This window comes from Chiloscyllium plagiosum, unplaced genomic scaffold (assembly GCF_037043375.1).
Source record: "Chiloscyllium plagiosum isolate Xiang-an unplaced genomic scaffold, Cpla_swu_hap1 HiC_scaffold_22, whole genome shotgun sequence".
In the NCBI taxonomy this organism is placed as follows: domain Eukaryota; kingdom Metazoa; phylum Chordata; class Chondrichthyes; order Orectolobiformes; family Hemiscylliidae; genus Chiloscyllium; species Chiloscyllium plagiosum.
This window is the reverse complement of record NW_028270160.1, coordinates 46,942,889-46,964,805: the sequence shown is the minus strand read 5'-3', so window position 1 is coordinate 46,964,805 and position 21,917 is coordinate 46,942,889. Positions and strand designations below refer to the sequence as shown.

The following is a 21,917-nucleotide window of genomic DNA, read 5'->3' as shown; positions in this document are numbered from 1 at the left end:
GGATACTTGCCTTCAAACTTATTTTTGTGTTATCCAGAAATTTGCTAAGAGTATCTTCAACTTTATCATCCAAGTATTAGTGTAAACCATGGCTCCAACACTGCTCCCTGTGGCACTCCATTAGTTAAGGTTGTCATTTTGAATACATTTCCCAATTCTCCATCTTCTATTAGTTAGCTAATCCTCTACCAATTCTAATATACTATCCCCAACAAAATGGAATCTTATCTTATTAACTGGCCTTATGTGTGAAAACTTATCAAAAGCCTTTAGAGATCCAATTTTATTACAATTACTGGTTCCCTTTTATCAATCTTGCTTGCACCTCCTCAAAGAATTAAAGTAAATTTTTCAGATAGGATTTCCCTTTCATGAAGCAATATTGACTCTGCTTGATTATATTATGTATTTCTAAATTCTCTGCTTTTATTTTTTTATAATTGGCTCTAATACTTTCCTAATGACATATGTTAAGATAATTGACTTGCTTTTTGATGACTTCCATTTTGAAATAAAGTTATGACACTGGCAGTTTTCCAGATTAAAGGATTCTTTGGAAGATTATTGTCAGTGCATCCATTATCTCTGTAGCTACTTTGTTTAAAATCTTAGGATGCAACCCATCACATTCAGGGAACTTATCAGCCTCATTTGTTTCCCTATTATTTCTTCCACAATTAGAGTAATTGAATCTATCTTTCCACCCCATGTTAGCCTCATGATAATTTAGTACTTTTGGAATGCTATTAGTTTCTTCCATGCTGAAAACTGATGTAAAGCATTTATTCAACTCCTCTGTCATTTCTGGGTCCCAATTGTTATTTCCCCAGCAGAGCCAGCATTCTGGATTATTGCCTTCATATTTATTTTTGTGTCATCTGGAAGCTTGCTAAGAGTACCTTCTACTTTATCATCCAAGTCATTATTGCATACTGTAAATATACAGAAAAGGAAGATAGTGCTGTTGGTGCTCTCATTGTGCCTCCATGCTCCTCTGGAATCAAAACCAGAAGTGGTGTGCCCATTGTTGCTGACTGTGCCTCACCCCCACCCCCACCCCTCTTTACTAGTGATCTCTGACAACCTAGCCCCCAGCTGTCATATCGACATTCCCTTCCACTTGCCACTGGCACTCCCCTCACTTCTCCCCTTCCTGCCTAGCTCGCCACTTCCCTCAAGGAGTGGGGCGATCAGTAAGATATAAGTTAAAGTACCAAGGGCTCTTTCTGAGCGTTCTTTGGGGTCAAAGGTTCTGTCATTCATTTCAGGAGCATCAGGCTACTACATGAAATACAGTTTAAGTCTGAAACCAGTACACAAGTCCTGCAGCTTCACTGTGATGTCATAGGAACTGTGACTGCATTGGGTCTGAGGGCATTCATGCAGTTGTTAGAACTAGAATTAGAATTAGAATCCCTACAGTGTGGAAAGAGGCCATTTGGCCCAACAAATCCAGACAGACCCTTCAAAGCATATCCCTATCCAGACCCATTCCCCTACCCTATAACTCTACACTTCCCCTAACTAATGCACCTGGCCTACACATCCCTGCACCTAACTTACACATCTTTGGATTGTGTGAGGAAACCCAGACGAAACCCAAGCATTCACAGGAAGAATGTGCAAACTTCACATGAACAGTTGCCCAAGGCTGGAATCGAACCCCAGGTCCCTGGCGCTGTGAGGCAGCAGCACCAATAAATGCAGCCAAATTTACCAGCAACAACACTTCTTGTAAGCCGTAGTAAAAAATGAAAACAATTTTCTTGGGCTTTATGCAATTTAAATCACTCGTTATTCTGAACTGAACGGATTGCTTGAGGTGAGAGTTTTTATTCAGTCAGTGAGAAAGACTAGCAATTGTGCCAGTAGGAGACATTTAGGTGATGTTTTGATATTATGCTCGGATGTTTGAGTTGCAGTGATTCATCCAGGCAGGCCCACATCCATGGAAAGTAAACAATTCAGCATCAGGATCATCTCCCTGCTCCACTGCTGCACCAACTGAAGTTTCAACTAGAAGTACAGATCCTCAAACAGAAAGTTAAAATGCTGTTAGTAATTGAATAAAATGACTTTGGGCTGAGAGAAGATGAGAATAAACAAATAAATTGAAGAAATTTAATCCTCAACAAATAGTGCAAATTCACTCTTGAATGTGGAGCACTGAGTGACACAAGTAATTCGAAACAAGAAGGTATTTACATCTTAAGCATGATGTTTAAAAATTGCCAAGTGAATGGAACTATACTGCTCATGAAACCTGCATCGTTCATTATCAGGCAGGAGTGCAATATGTTTGCGTTTCATAAGATTGCTTCTGAATGTATTACATTCAGGGGGAAAATCACACGTTAGTTGCAAATTTTGCACCATTCATAAAAAACTGGAAGAGTAAATTTACTTATACTCAAGGGAGGTGGGGAAGCTGAAAAACAGTTCATTAAATAAAAACAAAGAACTGTGGATGCTGGATATCTGAAACACAATAGAAAGTGTTGGAGAAACTTTTAACTTATCAAGTTCAGGAACCCTCTGTCAGAACTGAAGATAGATGGGGAGAGGTGATATTTATGTTGATCATGGGGGTAGAGCTGTGGGGAAAGGAGAAAATAACCCCATACCCTACCCCTCCTACAATGACCCCATTATCAAATGAAATCAAATGAGACCTTTCCCAGCTATTTTCAGTTCTGACAAAGGGACATTGTCTCGAAACCTTTGCTCTGCTTGTATGTCTACAGATGCTGCTGAGTTTCTCCGTCTCTTTTTGTCTGTATTTAAACTGTCTAGATTATTATTTTATAAGCATGATACTTTGGACTGAATTGTTAATGGATTTGCATCTACAAAGGTCAAATTTATTAGCATGCCACACAAGTGAACATGGTCTGCAATTTAATTGAAAATTACCGATTGAGGGGATCTTCATTTTTATCCCTATGAAAGAATTACAAAGAAACTTAACTGGGATTTATGCTACAGCTGTATTGTAGAGTAACATTCATCCCTTCAATACCCCAATAGATTATGCAGTGAATGTTAAATATTCTATTTTTAAAAATGCAATTTTGCAGCCATTTTACATATATCATTGCTATCTCTATTTATGTCGTATATTCTACCATAATTACTTTCCTCTTAGAAAAACAATCATCTCCCTACTTAAAGGTTCATGCCAAATAAACAAGGAATTTTTTTTAAAAAGTTTCTTGTGAGGTTTTCCATAAAAGCTGGCATTTTCTTTGGCTCAAAATTATATTGGACATTATCTGCAGGAGGTTTTTTTAAAGAATTCTTGAATCCTTTGGCTGCTGAGTGCACCCTCATCAGCATTGTGATGCTTGAAAATGATCCACTTTGCTATTGGAATATTGAGCTCAGCGCTCCTTTTACTTCATCACTGAACTCAGCAGTGAGTGCAAATAAATAGCTATTATCAGAATTCAATGCTTTCCTAATCTCTTCATGACGTGAGAAATGCTTTCCGCTGACAGAGCCCCAGACATTTTCACTAATATGTTATTCATACTCATTGTTCATTTCAGCACTGGAGTGCAGGTTTCTTCATTATTACTGGGAATTGAGGTGTGAGCCACATATTCCACTGCAATATTTATAGGGACCCATGCTACCCCACTAGAAATTGGAAGAAAATTGTTTCTGAATCTTTCTACCAATCCCATGTTGACTCCTGACACTTTCCAAGGGCAATTAAGGATGGGGCAATAAATGTTGGCCATTGCTGCTAACACAAGCATCCAAAAATATGTTTCCAAAAATCTTTCAGTATAACATACTGGAAGTGGCAGAGTGGTGATACTCCCTCCTATTCAGAATTGCTATGGATAAATTAAGGAGGATTAGAAAAGTCTGACAGGCCTGTGAATTCAAGCACTAGATTTGAAAATGTGTGCTGTTATTTCAAATAGGTTTGTCAGGCATGCTACAGTCTGGCCAGAGCTTGCCCGGCCTTGTCCCATTTCATCAGTGGTTCATACAGTAGAAACCATGGCCATCATTTTTGCAGATACCCCAACATCAAAGAAAGGCCTCTATTTTCAAAGTGCAATACGCTAACTTGTAATTTTCTCACGCCATCTTAAATTTAATTCTAGAATTCTAAGAAATGGCAGGTAATAGCTGATGACTCATGTATGTTGTCTTATAAATGTATAGTAAAGTGGTTCTTCCAGTTTTCAGGTAAAACTGGTAGACTCTGTTCCTCTATCTCCTTTTCCCCTGACGATTGAGGAACTTAGACAATATTGTTTGTGTTCCCACCAGGGGAATACAATCATCTCTCTCTCTATATCTCTTTTGTTTTCTGATATTTTATGTGACTTTTAATAATCTGCCTGATGTTTTGGAGCTTCCCCAAAGTAATAGAAAACTTACAGCGCTAGATCTTTGATGGTTGCCAATCTGCTTCTTTGGGCTAACCACATCCAACCCTTTTTCCATGTGTTTTAAAGGTAAGTACTGTGAAGAATGTTTAAAGAAATAGCCAAAAGAAAACCAGTGCTGATAGTTGAGGGTGTAGGGGAATGAAAACAAGAAAACATATTAAATGTGTTGATTTTATATAAAAGTTTTGTGAGTTTTCCAGACATTACAGTCAAGTTGTCAAAATTGCCATCTAACATTTAACATGATCTCAGCAAAATTATTTTCAGCTCTTTTTTTCTGATCTTGAAACAATGGAATGGGGTGGAGGCAAGAACCTGCTAATCTAGACAATGTTTCAATGGTGTGATCTCTAATATATCAGGACGATCTTTAGACTATATGCGCAAAGGGTCTTGGGGGGGGGGGGGGGGGGGGGGTTGTAATAGTGTCCTTGCATTTGCCTTGCCTGGAGGTGGGTCATAACTTATACCCACAGAGAATGCCAAAGTAGGAGTCTTACATGTTTAAGCACCTCATTGACTTCAGTTATTGCAGATTTGCATCTCGGAGACAGACAACAGCATTAAAATGTTGAGACTTTCTGAAACAGCTGCTTAGACGTTCTTACCATATTAATATAAGTCCTTCTTTCTCTGTTATTTTTACTCATCCTGCCTTCTGTTGCTCCTCTTATTTTATTCCATTATTAATCAGGCTCAGGCACAGTGTGTTTTCTCTCTGTTACTCTCTTTGTTCCTTCTGGTTTGTCTCATACTCCAATATTTTCTGCCCACCATACTTTGTTTTCCCCCATCTCCAACTTTTAATTGCTCCATTTCCTCCAACATTCTCTCAGAAGGGGAGAGGAATTGCAGAAGCCAGGGCAAAGCATGAATGATTGGAAGCAGGAGGATGGGAAATGGTAAGCAAGGAATGGTTGGAGCCAGCGCAAAACAGGAACGAGCAGTGAGCTAATGTGGATTGTGACAAGAATCGGCTTCCAGAAGATACAGTAAACCAAGACCTTTATTTTCAGCCTACTCAGTATATGGGGGATGAAATGGACCAAATTGTAGATAAAGGAATTTACTGTTTGCTAATGGGAGAATATCAATAAACTTGACAGCACAGAAGGGGGCCACTCAGCTCATTCTGCCTTCACTTGCTTTTTGAAAGACTTTTTCATTTAGTCCCACTCTCTTCTTCCTTCCCCATATCTGGCAGATTATTTTGTTTTAACAATGTTGAGTCATTTAACTAGGTCTAATGTGAAAGCTATCGGTCTCCCAGGAAGAGAACAGATGCTCCAATGATTCAAGGACGGCATGAGATGGATGCCTTTTAAGACTTTTGTCTCTGAAATATGGACTTGTTCATTAAAGCAAGTCAATAAGGAAGCAATTCTAGCCGGGTGAATTAGGAATAACCATAGTAACTACTTGTGCCTCAAAAGGTTTTGTTTTGCTGCGGGTAATTTTTGGAGAAGCAGGCAGGTGATATGCAAAATGGTGGGTGAAAATAGACAATAGCCAATAAGGAAGGAAAAAAAAACCCACTAACATTGCCTATTTCAGATTCGCCAAGCTGTTCAAACTGTGAAATACATTAGGGCCACATTAAGGTGTTGATCCGATCGTCAGGCAGTCGATACATGATGCTTGAAGCGGTTTACTGTATCTCCTGGAAGCCAATACTTGTCACAATCCACATCAGCTCGCTGTTTGTTCCTGGGGCTTGCTGTTTTGCGCTGGATCCAACCATTTCCTTGCTTAACCTTTCCCATCCCTCAGCGCTGGTCCCGGTATTGACTGAGTGCATTTGACAAGTGTGAAGGAAATGACACGAGCAGAGAGGTTCCCAAAAAAAAACAGAAGTTGCTGGAAAAGCTCCGCGGGTCTGGCAGCATCTGTGGAGAGAAATCAGAGTTAGCCTGCTGAGCTTTTTTTTCCCCCCGGCAGTTTCTGTTTTGGTTTCTGATGTACAGCGTCCGCAGTTTTTTCGGTTTCTGTTAAGAAGAGAGATTGCGCCGAAGTCCTGGATTCCGGCGGATGTTGGGCGCAGCCCCGTTTCCAGGAGGTTGCTGCAAACGCCGGCCCTTGGTGCGTTGGCGGTGGGACCTTGCAGACCCCCCCGGGAAGGGGAGGGTTGCTGGGGAAAGAGGGCAGGCAGGGGGTCCGTGCCTGTCAGCGGTAGACCGCTGTGATGGTGTCCAGGCTGATCTCAGCTTCGCCCTCGTACGATAGCCCCCCCGGCAGCAGCAGCTGCTCCCTGGGGCGCCGCCGGCTACTGCTGCTGGCGCTGCTGGCGCTGGGAGCCGAGGAGATGCTGGAGACCTTGTCGAAGGGCTCGCTGAGGGAGGGCGGCAACTGGTTGGGCAGGATGCCCGGGTTAGCCCCCGCTGAGCCGCCGGGGGGCTCTTTCTGCAGCGTGGTGTCATCGTGGTGGTAGGAGACCAGCTCGTTGCTGAAGTTGACCGGCTCCACCGCGTTGCTGGGGCAGAGGCGAGAGCAGCCCAGGATGCTGGTGAACGCCTTCCTGAAGTCCGCGTTGAAGGCGTAGATGACCGGGTTCAGGGACGAGTTGGCCCAGCCGAACCAGACAAAGATGTTGAAGGTGGTGTCGCTGACACAGGGACCCTGCCCTGCTTGTGCCAGAGCCGGGGCACAGAAGGGCACCATGCAGTTCAGCACGAAGAAAGGCAGCCAGCAGAAGACGAAGACCCCCATGATGATGGAGAGGGTCTTCAGCACCTTGGTCTCCTTCTTGAAGGAGGTCTTCAGGGCAGCTTCGTGCGGGCAGTCTGCCGTCTGCTCCTGGCAGCTCTGGGCGTGTTCCACTGCCCTCTCCAGGGATGAGATCCTGCGGATCTGGGTCTGGGCGATGCGGTAGATGCGGGTGTAAGTGCCCACCATGATCACCACGGGGATGTAGAAGCTGATCAGGGAGGACGAGATGGCGTAGGTCCTGTTGAGGCTGGAGTCACAGCCGGCCGTGCTGTTGGTCCTGTCCTGTAGCACCTCTGCCCCAGCCCGGTGCCAGTTCAGCTGCACTGGTATGAAGGAGATGAGGATGGACAGTGTCCAGGCCACCCCGATCATCACTGAAGCCACCCTCTGGGTCATCTTGCGCTCATATCTGAAGGGGCTGGCGATGGCCCAGTACCTGTCCAAGCTGATGATGCACAGGTTGAGGATGGAGGCGGTCGAGCACATGATGTCGAAGGCAATCCAGGTGTCACAGAAGGGGCCGAAGAGCCAGCGGCCAGCCACCTCGCTCAGGGCTTTCCAGGGCATCACCAGCACCGCCACAAACAGGTCGGACACCGCCAGCGAGATGACAAAGAAATTGGTGACTTTGGAGCGCAAGTGCCGGAACTTCATCACCGCCAGGCACACCAGGGTGTTTCCCAGCAGTGTGGAGAGAATGAGGAGGAAAAGCAGGCAGCCTGTCACTGCCCGCACTGCCAGTCCTTGCCCCACTCCGCTGCTGTTGCCCTGCTCTGTGAGGTTGCCCATGAAGATGTTGCCAGTCTGTCTCTTTCTCTCTCTGTGCTTTAGCACAGCTGCAGTTCTCCTGCTCTGCCCTCTCCAAAGTCACTCCACATGTTCTCTCACCTCCTTCCTCCAGGACCGGAGAGGACAACTAGGAGTGAATTCCTGGCTGGCCCAGTGATGGGGGGGGATGTCTCCATGAATGTTGCCTGCTGCACTCACACCGAGTGGCTCCTGTCGATTGGAGGGTATTTCTAAACACAAACACATCGAGTTGTGGATTATACAGGTTTAGCAGGACAGGGATCCTCACAGTAATCACAATACAAGGGTGACATTAACAGAAACACATCCTAGCCTTTAATTGGGAGTCATGATTTGGAGATGGGGTGTTGGACTGGGATGGACAAAGTTAAAAATCACACAACACCAGGTTACAGTCTACAGTTATTTGGAGACACTAGCTTTCGAAGCACTGCTTCTTCAGGTGGACAACCACCTGATGAAGAAGAAGCACTTTGAAAGCTAGTGGCTCCAAATAAACCTGTTAACTTTAACTTTAATTGGGAGGACGCAATATATTAGCTGTGTGATATATTCCATTCTCTATATCAACTAAATAATGATATTCCAAATTATACATTGCCTGTATTTACTTTATACTTTACATTAACTGTATAATATATTTCACACTCTATATTAACTGTATAATATATTCTATACTCTATGATATATTCTTATTCTACATCAAATCTATAACATATTCCATATTCTACATTAACTGTATGATATATCCCAAATTTTAAATTTAACTATGTGATGTATTCCATACTCTATATTAACTGTACAATACATTCCATATTCTAACTGAATATTATATTCCATGTTCTACATTAACTGTATAATATAAGCTATGTTTTATATTAATTGTATGATGTACTGTATTCCAAACTCAACATTAACTGTATATGTTCCACACTCTGCATTAACTATATAATATACAGTTATGTATAACACTAATTACACTATTTATGAATTAAAATATATCAGAGCTCAACGTGACACTACACTTTATATAAAAACAGCATTATATATCAATCAATTATAATAGATATCAATTCCCTATATAATTCCCCCTATATATAAAACGATGCATTGACACGGTACATTAGTGGTACTGTAACATATAAATGTCCTTTAGTTCTTGTACAGTGCACTACTAAAGATTCTATATTAAGTGCACCACTAATCCACAGGAAACACGCATTTTTGCAACATTATACCTAACTATAATACATGGTAAGCATATGTCATACTCTGCATACAATACAGATGTACACAAAAATAAGCTAATAACCCATTGAAAATTACAACGGGTATACAGCGGTTAAAGTAAAACGACAGTTTCAGGACTGGAGATCCGTTCCTACCACTGGGGAAGAAAGCAAGTTTTACCTCTTTTCACCACTGTCATCTTTCACAGCTGTTCCTTCAGTTGAAGGGCAGTGGAACCAGTAATTATTTAAAATAAAAGCAGTGTTGCCGTGTGAAATAAAGATGCGGTCAGTTAATTCACGATATTATAGGATTCACCTGTTTACAGCAGCGGTTCTCTCCATGGCGCTCTGTTCCTATATGGACACGGACTCTCTTCACTCTTATCATTGGATACATAGGGAGGCATGAATGAGTGAGTGGTAGGATTTCTGCAAGTTCTTAGAATGAATCAGCAAAGGTAAATTAAAAGTACACCTCTGAAACTCTCCAACGGATCGAGCAGAATTGGGAGTCATCAGAATTGGTGACGGTTCAGGGTGGTTTCAGTCTGCTCTCGGCCAAGCGGTGGGAAGTTTTTGGTCCAATCATCCAGCAGAGTTGTCAGATGGATTGTTAGATTAGCGGGGGCTGGGGAAAACGGAAGCTGCCAGTCACTGGGGGTGGGGGCAAGCGCAAATTTAATGAGAAACCCACGCAGATTAACGTGACCTGGTCTCATTCTCGAAGCTTGGGTGAGCGTGGAGCCGTCCTTTCGTGTGAAAAGAGGGGGCAAACCATTGTCGAGAGCCAGCAGCGGTGAGGAGAAGGAATCTGTGAGCTCTCCTATCGCGAGCGAATCGACTTGTGGCGCTGGAGGTAGAGACAGGTTAGTGTTCACTCCAGTAATCCGCTGGAGCGAGAGAGAGAGAGAGAGAGAGATGATCCGGTGTTAACTGGGGCACGTACCGTGATGCTTTTATGGTTTGAGTCCACAGAAGGATATTCCATAGGGAATGACATTCTCACTGTATTCCTACCATGTTCAGCAGGCTCCCGAACCAACTGATACTGAAGTTGCTTCAGTTCCTGCAGTGGAACGGGGAGCGATTCTGAGACTGACCATAGTTAAGTAACAGTTTGTAGCTACAGTATACAACATCAGGCGGATGGAATAATGTGTTTAATGAGCAAAATGAGTACAATTTCAACAGAGTGGGTCAACCAGATGAAACAAAACGGCAGGAACAATAAGTTAAAGGAGACTGAATGCGTAGTTATGTTTCTGTACTGGGGAAGTATGTTAGAAAATGGAAATGCTTCCTATGTCGAGGAGCAGATTCTGGTAGATCACTCGATTTTCAGTTCCCCTTCAGGCTGGGGTTAATGTTTGATCTTGCATTTACTATTATCCCCTCCAAGCTCACCTGGTGTTTCAGACTTTTGTGAAATCAATGACAACATTTCACATTTGTACAGTACCTTCAGGCAGAGAAATGTGCCGCGATAATTCAGAGCTGCGATGAACCAAAAATAAAGAAACAGGAGTAGCAAAACAAAACCATTGAATTTTAAAAAGGTCTTAGAAGTTGTAAGGCAGAGATAATTGCAGTGAGTGAGTGTTCAATGGCTGAAGGGATGGACTGACTTCATAAGGCTAAGGGAACTTCAAAAGGCTAAGGGAGTAGATACACAAGAGGTCAGGCAGGATATATAAAAGCAAAATACGGCAGATGTGGGAAATCTGAAATAAAAACAAAGTACTGGAGAAACTCAGCAGCTCTGAGAGCATCTGTGAAGAGGGAACCAGTCAATAGTTTGAACGCAGTATGACTTATTTTGTTCACTAGACCACATTCACAAGAATTGTTCACAAGACAGCAAGACATAGGAGCACAAGTTGACCATTCGGCCCATTGAGTCTGTTCTCCTAATCAATGTGATTGTACCTGATCTGATTGTCCTCGACGTCACTTTCCCGCCTTATCCCTATAACCGTTGATTCTCTTACTGATTAAAAATCTATCTCAGCCTTGAATACATTCAGTGGCACAGCCTTCTGTGGTAAAGAATTCCATAGATTCATACTTTGAAGAGGAAAAAGTCATCTTGTATAGATTAGATTACTTTACAGTGTGGAAACAGGCCCTTCGGCCCAACAAGTCCACACTGACCCGCAACCCACCCATACCCCTACATTTACCCCTTACCCAATTTAGCATAGCCAATTCACCTGACCTGCACATTTTTGGAATGTGGGAGAAAACCGGAGCACCCGGAGGAAACCCACGCAGACACGGGAAGAATGTGCAAACTCCACACAGTCAGTTGCCTGAGGCGGGAATTGAACCTCGGTCTCTGGCGCTGTGAGGCAGCAGTGCTAACCACTGTGCCACCGTGCCACCCACTCTGCCCTAACTGCAAAACCCCTTACTCTAAGATTAGACCCTCTCACCAAAACACTCTTGCTTTTTGTGTCTGTTGTCAAGTTTCCAAAGTATCATGTATGTTTCATTGAGATTGATTCTCTTCTTCTAACCACCAATGAGTACAGGCCTCATTCCTGCCAAAGTGCATAACCTCACATTTTTTTCCACATTATCTTCTATCTGCTAAGTTTTCTTTCCCCATTCACTTCACCTGTCCATATAGGCCCTGCAAATGCTTTATGTCATCTTTGCCACTTGACTTCCCACCTGTTCTTGTAGCAACCATAAACTTGATGATGCCCTATTCTCTTCCCTCATCCAAATCATTAATTAACATTGTCAGTAATTGTGACTGCAGTCCTGATCCCTCTGACAATCTACAGCTTGCCATCCTGAAAATGCCTCCCTTACCCTAACTCTATCTTCTATTAGTTAGCTAATCCTGTATCCATGCGAATATGCAATCTTGTAGTGTTGGGTTTAAAAATGACATCTTCAAACCAGACAATTAAGAGTTAATCATTAAGGGTTAATTGAACATAACAATGAGCAATTGAACTAAAATGGAAAAGCATATGCAAAACAATCTGTTTTGACTGGGAAGTGAGGGGTCCTTATAAGACCTGATGGAAACTGTCTGCTTGTGCAGTCCACATGAGACAATCTGGATTGGTTTCCAACCTGTTTTTGAGGGCTGGAAGAGTACTGAAATTATGATGAAATGGGCATCCAGCATTCAGAATAGTACTAATATCAGTCCTTGGTCTTCACACCTTCGGTCCGGGGTTTGAGTGACTGATACCGTGGAATCTGAAATAGAGCTCCAAGTGGCACCATTGTCATAGTCCCCAATGGATAGAAAGGCTGTGTGGCTCATTTGTTTACCTCAGTTGTTTAACTTAATTATGTAACTTTTAATGTATATGTATTAGTATAAACTAACAATTATTAATTTATATGTAGTAAGTATTTTAACCCAATGTGTTAGCTATATATTGAAATGCACATAAATTATTGAAATCGCTTTGGTAAGACCGTAAAGAATCTTTTAGATACTTTTGGTCTAACAGAACAAGCTCCAACATCACAACTTCTTATCTTATTAACAGCTGGTATACCTTATCAAATATCTTTTGGAAATCCAAATATATCACATCCATTGCTTTCCTTTTATTATCCTGTTTGTTAACTCCTAAAATAAATGTGTCAGGCATGATTTCACCTTCAGGAAACCATGATGAGTCTGCGTGATTATGCAATGCCTTTTAAATGCTCTTTAATTGCATACTTTATAAAAGATTTTCAAATTTTTCCAGTAACAGATGTTAAGCTACCAGTTCTATAGTTACCTTTTTTTTAATCTCCTTGCCTTTTTGATTTCAAGTGTTACATTAGCAGTTTGCCAATCCTCTGGTACTTATCCACAATATAAGGATTCTTGGAAGATTGCTGCCACTTCACCCATTATCTTTATTGCTACATCCTTTAATTTGCCAGAATGCCTCTGGATAGACTAGCTTTTAGTCCCATTAAGTTTCTTAGTACTTTTCCTCTCGTGATGTGTTTCCTCTTTTGCTTTTGTTCCTTGATTATTTAGTCCTTTTGGAATGAATTGATGTCTTCCACCATGATGATTGATACAACATATTTATTTAACTCCTTTACTGTTTGTTGGTTCCCCGTTATCATTTCTCTTGTTCTCTAAGGGATCTGAGTTCATTTTGGCTTCTCTCGTCCTTTTTATATATTTGAAGAAGTTCTTGCTATCCTTCTGGTTATTACTTGCAAGTTTATACTCAAAGTTTTTTTTGCTTTTTTTTGTTGGTTTATAAAACTTTTCTGATTCTCTGACTTGCCATTAATCTTTGCTGCATTATGTATTTATTTTCTTTCAATTTAGTGCAATCGTTAATTTCCTAGTTAATCATGGTTGACTTACCTCCTTCCTAGAATCTTTCCTTTTGTCTGGGATATAGCTTAGTTGTAGCAATGAGCTATTTTCTCAAACATCTGCTATTGTTCCTCAATCACTTTTGCTGCAAAACTCCTTTCCCAGTCCACTCCAGGTAGGTCTGCATTCAATCCTTTGTAATTACTCTTAATTGAGTTTAGCACAATTGTTTCCAATCCAAGTTTCTCCATCTCAAACTGAATACAAAATTTTCCCATGTTATGGTCAGTGTTTTCTAGGGATCATTCGTTAAAACTGCCTCATTATGCATTACCATATCTAAAATAACCCGATCCTTGGCTGGATCCACAACATATTAGATTAGATTCCCTACAGTTTGGAAAAAGGCCCTTCAGCCCAACAAGTACACACTGACCCTCTGAAAAGTAACTCACCCAGACCTATTCCCTATCCTATATTTAACCCTGACTAATGCACCTAACATTATGGACAATTTAGTGTGGTCAATTGACCTGACCTGAACATCTTTGGATTATGGGAGGAAACCAGAGCACCCCCACACAGACATGGGAAGAACATACAAATTCCACACAGTCCCCCAAGATGGGAATTGAACCCAGGTCCCTGGCACTGTGAGGCAGCAGTGCTAATCAATGACCCACCGTGCTGCCCCAAATTGTTCTTTGAAATTGTCCCAAACCAATATATGAGGTCTTTTCTTGTAGCTACCTTTGCCAATTTCATTTTTCTAGTCTACATTGTTAATGAAACCTACCATTACTTTACTAATGATTGAAAATCTACTAATGACATTTTTGTATTCGATATAGCCAGTGCGTTTTGTGAACAAGAGAGAGAGGCAAGTCAGAAAGGGGTCTTATTCTCAACATCTGGATCAGAATATTGAGGTTCAAGTCCAACCTACCACTGAGCTGAGTCAAGACATACCTTAATAGGTTGATGTAAAAATTATCCTGGAGAGGTAGTAGTAATTTCACTGGACTAGAAATCCAGAACTCTGGGCTAATGCCCTAGATACATGGGTTCAGATCACACCACCCCATGGCAGATATTAAAATTTGGAATCAATAAAATATGTCTTAATGGTGACCCTGTAACCATTGTAGATTAATTTTTGGGCTCTTATGGTACTGTGGTAGTGTCCCTACCTCTGGTTCAGAAGGCCCAGGTTCAAGTCCAATTTTTACAGATTACATGTTCAGATAGGTTAATATAAACATGTATACAAAAAACAATTTTCCACATTTTCAGAACTCAGACAGTTTGGTAAATTGCATTGCTACTGAACCATTTATGGCAAGAGGCATTGAAATCTCCATTCAAAAGTACATTGTGTACTTGCTACTCAGTGTTTCATCCAAGTGGCATTCAGCAGTGAGCAGCACTGATTTATTAGCTCTGGGGGTGTGGTAGGTCATATTCAGCTGGAGGTTTCCTTGCCTATTTTTGACCAAATGCCAAGACATTTCACTGAATCTTGATTCATGCTGTGGACTTAAGGCTCTTCCCTCCTAGGTTTATACCACTAATTTGCCTTCTCTGATGAATCTGTCCTTTTGATGGGACAGAACATACACCAGGATGGTGATCCAAACACCTAGAATGTCGATTGATAGTCATGCTTACAGAATCATACCTAAGGACGGGGTGTTGCGTTAATCGTCTGTTTTTCAGCTCTCCTAATTCAGCCAACATCTAAAAAATGTTGTTAGCTGACTTTGTAGGGCCAGACAAGGTGGGTGTGTTTTTGTCATCTCTGGATCCGATATTTAAAAAAAATCCTCTTGTACTTTTCAGCTTGGTATATTTGCATTGAATGCTGGACTAATTCAGAGGGTAGTTAAGAGTCAATTATCCTGCAGTGGTTGCTGAGTCACATGTAGGAAGAACTTAGAAGTTCTGATTTAAAGTCACAAACCTGAAATATTAACTCTGTATCTCTCGCGCAGATGCTACCAGCCTGCTGATTTACCCAGTATTGTCGGTTTTTATTTTAAGTTGCCAGGATTCACAGCCTTTTGATTTTGCATACACTTACCTCATTTTTGTTAAATTCGGGCATATACTTTATATTCCATGTTTAGCATCGGAAATCAAAATTAATTGACTGAATCATTAAAAGGTTCAGACGTAGAAGACTTCCTGTATCTAGGGTCACATACCTGTATCGAGGGTCACATACCTATATCTGTTTTTGCTTATTATCACTGGGACCTGTCATTAGCCTGAAACTAGAGTCCATAATTTGAGAAATTCCACTTTACATCAAAAGTAGCTGACAAGGATACTGTCCCACTCTTACCACCGGCCATGGTTGTATTTGAAGCATTTACAGATGAAAAGTCAACCTCTTTTTGGTCTTCAATCAGTAAAATATGTGAGTACAAGAGCTGGTCAGAGGCCATGAGTTCTACAGTGAGTATCTCACCTCCGGACTCTCCATTGTCTGTGTACTATCTACAAGGCACAAGACAGAGGTGTGAACTGATATTTTCCACTTGCCTAGATGAGTGCAGCTCCAAGAGCATTCAAGAAATTTGGCACCATCCAAAACTCAATAGCCTACTTAATAAGCATTGCATTAAACATCTAAAACACTTATTCCTTCCACGAGCACTGATAGCAGTGTGTGCCATCCACTTACTGCACAGCAGCAAGTGACTGAGACATCCTCAATGGCACCTCTGTCACCACCTAGAAGCACAAGGGTAGCAGTTTCATGGGAAAACCACCACTTGCAAGCTCCCCTCCAAACCACTCACTATTCTGACTTGGAAGCATATCGCCATTCTTTTGGTGTCACTGGGTCAACATCCTGGAATTACCTGCCTTAAGCCATTGTGTGTGTAACCACACCACATGGACAGCTGCAGTTCAGGAAGGCAACTCTTCATCATCTTCTCAAGGGCAATTAGGAATGAACAATAAGGAATGGCTTCACCAGTGATGCCCATACCCTTTGAAAGAACAAAAAAAAACCTAAATAGCCAGCCACACAGTATTTGTGAGGAAGAAAATAGAATTAATGCCTCAAGTTGAGAACTCTTGATCAGACTGAATTACTTAAAGCTTTTAATCAAAATTGGGAAAGGAAAAAGAGAGGAACGATAAAGGGAAGGTCTGGGATATGGTGGATGGCAGCAGAAATTGAACAACAAAGGGGATAATGTAAATAATTAAAAAGGTATGTTTATGGGAAAAAAAAATGCTGAATCATCACCAACAGATGTCCAAGATGAAAGAAAAAGGAGAAATATGTTAGGATTTGAAATCCATTAAGCCAATGTTAGGACTAGGTGGTTGGAAAAAGCTTAGCCAAAAGATCATATTTTGTTCCGTAGGCTTATGCTTAGCTTCAGTGGAACAGTGTAGGAGGCTAAGGACAGAAAGGTCAGAGTGGGAGTGGGGCGGAGAATTAAAATGAGTCATTAAATTGCCTCCAAAGACTTTGATGTTTCACAGAAAAATCAGACAATCACTATTCTCTGTTCACCAATTAATTCACTGCAGAAAATTGAAATGGACATTTTTACAAGTGTTTACCTTTTAGAGAAAGGAAAGGGTCTTACGCTGTGGGTAAGGAGATAGAGAGGGAGAATGGGGGAAGAGAGAAATAGGAATGGTTCATCATCACAATTACATAGAATTAAGGAGCTGTGTATTTGTCTGGAACTTTTCGCTGTGGAGAAACAAAATTGCTACCTGATGATCTCACCTAAGTCGTGCTGGGAGGTCAAACAATCACACGAGCAAGAATTTAACCTCTATCATTGTGGAGTGGTTCAGCAACTAATGACAGCATTTTACACTAGTGATTCCCAGTGTGGAACTGTTTTGTCTGAGCTGAAAATCAATCATATATATAAACAGAAAATGCAAAGCAGTGAAACAAAATCACTTTTAAAAATCTTAAGGAAAATTAAGGATAGGAATTTAAGTATGGCAAATGATAAAACATCCTGAAAGGTCATTGTGAATGTCCATTCATTCATTGCATAAAATATATTCATTCATTGTGTAACATTCCTCTATGAGGACAGAATTATTTTGTGCGCTGAAGCGTTGTTCATAACATTTTATTAGACAAGTCACCTTTTAAAAATTCAGGGAATTGAACAGGCTGTAAGTTTCCATAGGATTTTAAATGGCAATGTGGGAGTGAGAAAGTTGAAATTCTCACTGATAACAGCAATTGCCAGCTCTGGGGAATAGCCAAAGTGCAGCATGTGTCAGAAGTCTTGAGTGACTGACCATACTTCAGTTTTCCATTCTAATCTGTATATGCTGATTTTCTTGAAGTTGCAGGCAGTTTTAGAAGGGTAATACCAGTGAGTGCTGATAATTCGCAAAATCCAGGCCATTGTATTAAATGTGCTGTTATTATATCCCATACAGTTCAAAACATGATTTTCCCATGTGTTCCACATTGACATTACACCCAGAAATTTAACTAGATCAAATATGTAAATACTGTGGCTACAAGTATAGGTCAGAAGTGGGGAATTCTGGAGCAAGTCTCTAACCTCCGCACTCCCCAAAACATCTACAAGACATTAATCAGGAGTATACTGAAATACTCTCAACTTCCCTGGTTGAGTCCAACTCCAACAACACTCAAAAAAACTGCACACCATTCAGAGCAAAGCAGCTTAACAAAAGCAGCACACTGCAGATGCCAAAAATCTGACTGAAATAAAAAGGATGCTGGAGAAACTCATCAGGTCTGGCAGCATCTGTGGAGAGGGAAACAGAATTAATGCAAGATGGTGGATTGGAAAACTTCTGGCTGTAACAGGCTGCTCCTTTGTTTTGAGGTATTTTCAGTGTTGGAGGTGATTTCCTCAAACCCCAGGAGTAGCAATTACTGGTTTATATGCTGTGACATTGTTTTGGAACTTTAGAGAAAAGTCAAAACAACAGCACTTTTAAAAGGGATAGGAACAGATAGTGAGGTTGGTGAGAGAGTAAGTGAGAACCCACCTGCTCCCTGACAGCAGTGAACCTGCACAGTTGCTGTCTTTGCTGTTTGAATTCATGTACCGCTGGACATCGGAGTGCGTCTGGGAAAATTAAACAAACAGTGAAATTTATAACTGATTTTGGAGGAAACTGTTTGAGAGCAGTCACAGCACAGAAACAGATAAGTGGTTACTTGTAAATGTGGCCTTACAGTAAGTCTGCAGTAGTGAGTAGAGTGGGTTCTTCCTTGATTATATGTTTTATTGAGATATGTCTCTTGATTAAACTTCAAAATATAATCCATAAGTATTAATTTAACCTGGAGCAATGTTTTGTAGAGGAATAAGACAAGAGCTATTTTCTGGGTCTGTCGATTGAAAGAAGCAAAGGATCTTTGGTAGAGTGATATGCTCTTCTTGTTGGATAGAGGAGTTTAGGGAGAGTTTACGGGTTACTGAGGATTATATCTGCAATAAAAGCTGTTGGTTTGAATCCTATCAGATTGAATGGATCAGTTGGAGAGACAGAGATAATGTGGAATTTACAAGAGTAAGGGGATGTAATTGATGGCAGTTATAGGAAGGGAGAAAAGTCGCAAATACAGTCACATAGATGGGTTAACTGCAGAAAAGGTAAGAGAAATAGACATGTAGTAAAGGAGTCTTCTGTGGCTATCCCCATTTCAAACAAGTATGCTGTTTTGGAAAATGTAGGGAGTGATGGATTCTCAGGGGAATGTAGCACAAACAGTGAAGTTTCTGGTATTGAGACTGGCTCTAATGCAATGAGGGATACATCAGGTTCCAAGAGATCAATTGTGTTAGGGGACTCACTAGTCCGAGGTACAGACAGATGTTTCTGTGGCCAGCAGTGAAAAATCAGAATGGTGTGTTGCCTCCCTGGTGCCAAGATCAAGGATGTCTCTGAGAGGGTGCAGAATGTTCTTAAGGGGGAGAGGGACCAGCAGGAAGTCATTGTACACGTTGGAACCAATGATATAGGAAGGGAAAAGATTGAAATTCTGAAGGGAGATTACAGAGAGTTAGGCAGGAAGTTAAAAAGGAGATCCTCAGGAGGAGTAGTAATATCTGGATTACTCCCAGTGCTATGAGCTAGTGAGGGCAGAAATAGGAGGATAGAGCAGATGAATGCATAGCTGAGGAGCTGGTGCATGGGAGAAGGATTCACATTTTTGGATCATTGGAACCTCTTCTGGCGTAGAAGTGACCTGTACAAGAAGGATGGATTGCACCTGAATTGGAAGGGGACTAATATACTGGCAGGGAGATTTTCTAGAGTTCAGGACAATTTAAACTAATAAGGTTTGGTGGGGGGGGAAGAGAAAGTGAGGGAAGAGATCAATCTGAGTCTGGTTCAGTTGAGAAAAGAAAGGAATCAAACAGTCAGGGCAAATAGGGACAAAGCAGAGAACAAGATAGGACTGATTAATTAAACTGCATTTATTTCAAAGCAAGAGGCCTAACAGGGAAGGCAGATGAACTCATGGCATGGTTAGGAACACTGGACTGGGATATCCAAGCAATTGCAGAAACATGGCTCAGGGATGGACAAGACTGCCAGCTTAATTTCCAGGATACAAATGCTACAGGAAGAACAGAAAGGGAGGCAAGAGAGGAGGGGAGTGGTGTTTTTGATAAGGCATAGCATTACAGCTGTACTGAGGGAGGATATTCCCAGAAATATATCCAGGGAAGTTATTTGGGTTGAACTGAGAAATAAGAAAGGGATGATCACCTTATTGGGATTGTATTATACACCTCGTAATAGTCAGAGGGAAATTGAGAAACAGATTTGTAAGGAGATCTGTTATCTGTAAGAATAATGGGGTGGTTATGGCAGTGGATTTTAACTTTCCAAACATAGATTGGGACTACCATAGTGTTAAGTGTGTACAAGAAAATTTTCTGGTTCAATATGTGGATGTACCGACTAGAGAAGTTGCAAAACTCTACCTACTCTTGGGAAATATGGCAGGACAGGTGACTGAGGTGTCAGTGGGGGAGCACTTTGGGGCCAGCGACCATAATTCTATTAGTTTTAAAATAGTGATGGAAAAGGATCGACCAAATCTAAAAATTGAAGTTCTAAAATGGAGGAAGGCTAATTTTGACAGTATTGGTCAAGAACTTTCAAAAGCTGACTGGGGGCAAACGTTTGCAAATAAAAGGATGGCTGGGAAAAAGTGAGGCCTTCAGAAATGAGATAACGAGAATCCAGAGACAGTATATTCCTGTTATGGTGGAAGAAATGCTTGTGGGTTTAGGGGATGCTGGATGACTAAAGAAACTGAGAGTTCAGATAAGAAAAAGAAGGAAGCATATATCAGGTATAGACAGGATAGATTGAGTGAATCCTTGGTGTATAAAGGCAGTAGGACTATACTTAAGAGACAAATCAGGAGGGCAAAAAGGGGGCATGAGATAGCTTTGGCAAATAGAGTTAAAGAGAATCCAAAGGGTTTTTACAAATATATTAAGGACAAAAGGGTAACTAGGGAGCAGATAGTGTCCCTCAAAGATCAGCAAGGTGGCTTTGTGTGGAGCTCCAGGAGATGGGGGAGATACTAAATGTGTAATTAGCATCAGTGTTTACTGTGAACAAGGACATGGAAGATATAGAATGTAGGGAAATAGATGGTGACATCTTGAAAAATGTCCATATCATAGAGGAGGGAGTGTTGGATGTCTTGAAATGCATAAGTGGATACATCCCCAGGACCTGATCAGGGGTACCCCAGAACTCTGTGGGAAGCTAGAGAAATGATTTCTGGGCCTCTTGCTGAGATATTTGTATCAGTGATAGTCAGAGGTGAGGTGCCGGAAGACTGGAGGTTGGCTAATGTGGTGCCACTATTTAAATAAGGTGGTAAGGACAAGCCAGGGAACTATAGACCAATGAGCCTGACCTTGGTGATGGGCAAGTTGTTGGAGGTAATCCTGAGGGACAGGATGCACATGTATTTGGAAAGGCAAGGACTGATTAATGATAGTCAACATGACTTTGTGTGTGGGAAATCATGTCTCACAAACTTGATTGAGGTTTTTTAAGAAGTAACAAAGAAGATTGATGAAGGCGGAGCAGGGATGTGACTTATATGGCCTTTAGTAAGGTGTTCGACAAGGTTCCCCATGGGAGACTGATTAGCAAGGTTAGACCTCACGGAATAAAAGGAGAACTAGCCATTTGGATATAGAACTGGCTGAAAAGTAGAAGACAGAGGGTGGTGGTGGAGGGTTGTTTTTCAGACTGGAGGCCTGTGACCATTGGAGTGCCACAAGGATCGGTGCTCGGTCCACTACTTTTAGTCATTTATATAAATTATTTGAATGTGAGCATAAGAGGTATAGTTATTAAGTTTGCAGATGACACCAAAATTGGAGGTGTAGCAGACAGTGAAGAAGATTACCTCAGATTGCAAGGGATTTTGATCAGATGGGCCAA

The 21,917-nt window shown here is 41.4% G+C and overlaps 1 protein-coding gene across 1 annotated transcript; it reads right to left on the bottom strand.

Annotated features, from left to right (window-relative positions):
* Nucleotides 1–4,623: 4,623 nt before the first annotated feature.
* drd6b (dopamine receptor D6b) lies at nt 4,624–9,983 on the bottom strand. The gene is made up of 2 exons (XM_043712460.2): nt 9,474–9,983; nt 4,624–8,134 (listed from the first exon to the last, which is right to left on the bottom strand). Exon 2 carries the CDS (start codon nt 7,902–7,904, stop codon nt 6,573–6,575), a length of 1,332 nt encoding a protein of 443 aa, XP_043568395.1. The 5' UTR covers nt 7,905–8,134; nt 9,474–9,983; the 3' UTR covers nt 4,624–6,572.
* Nucleotides 9,984–21,917: the final 11,934 nt, after the last annotated feature.

Excerpts from the sequence above, each read along its gene's own strand:
- drd6b (XM_043712460.2), bottom strand. The coding sequence starts at position 7,904 with ATGGGCAACCTCACAGAGCAGGGCAACAGCAGCGGAGTGGGGCAAGGA.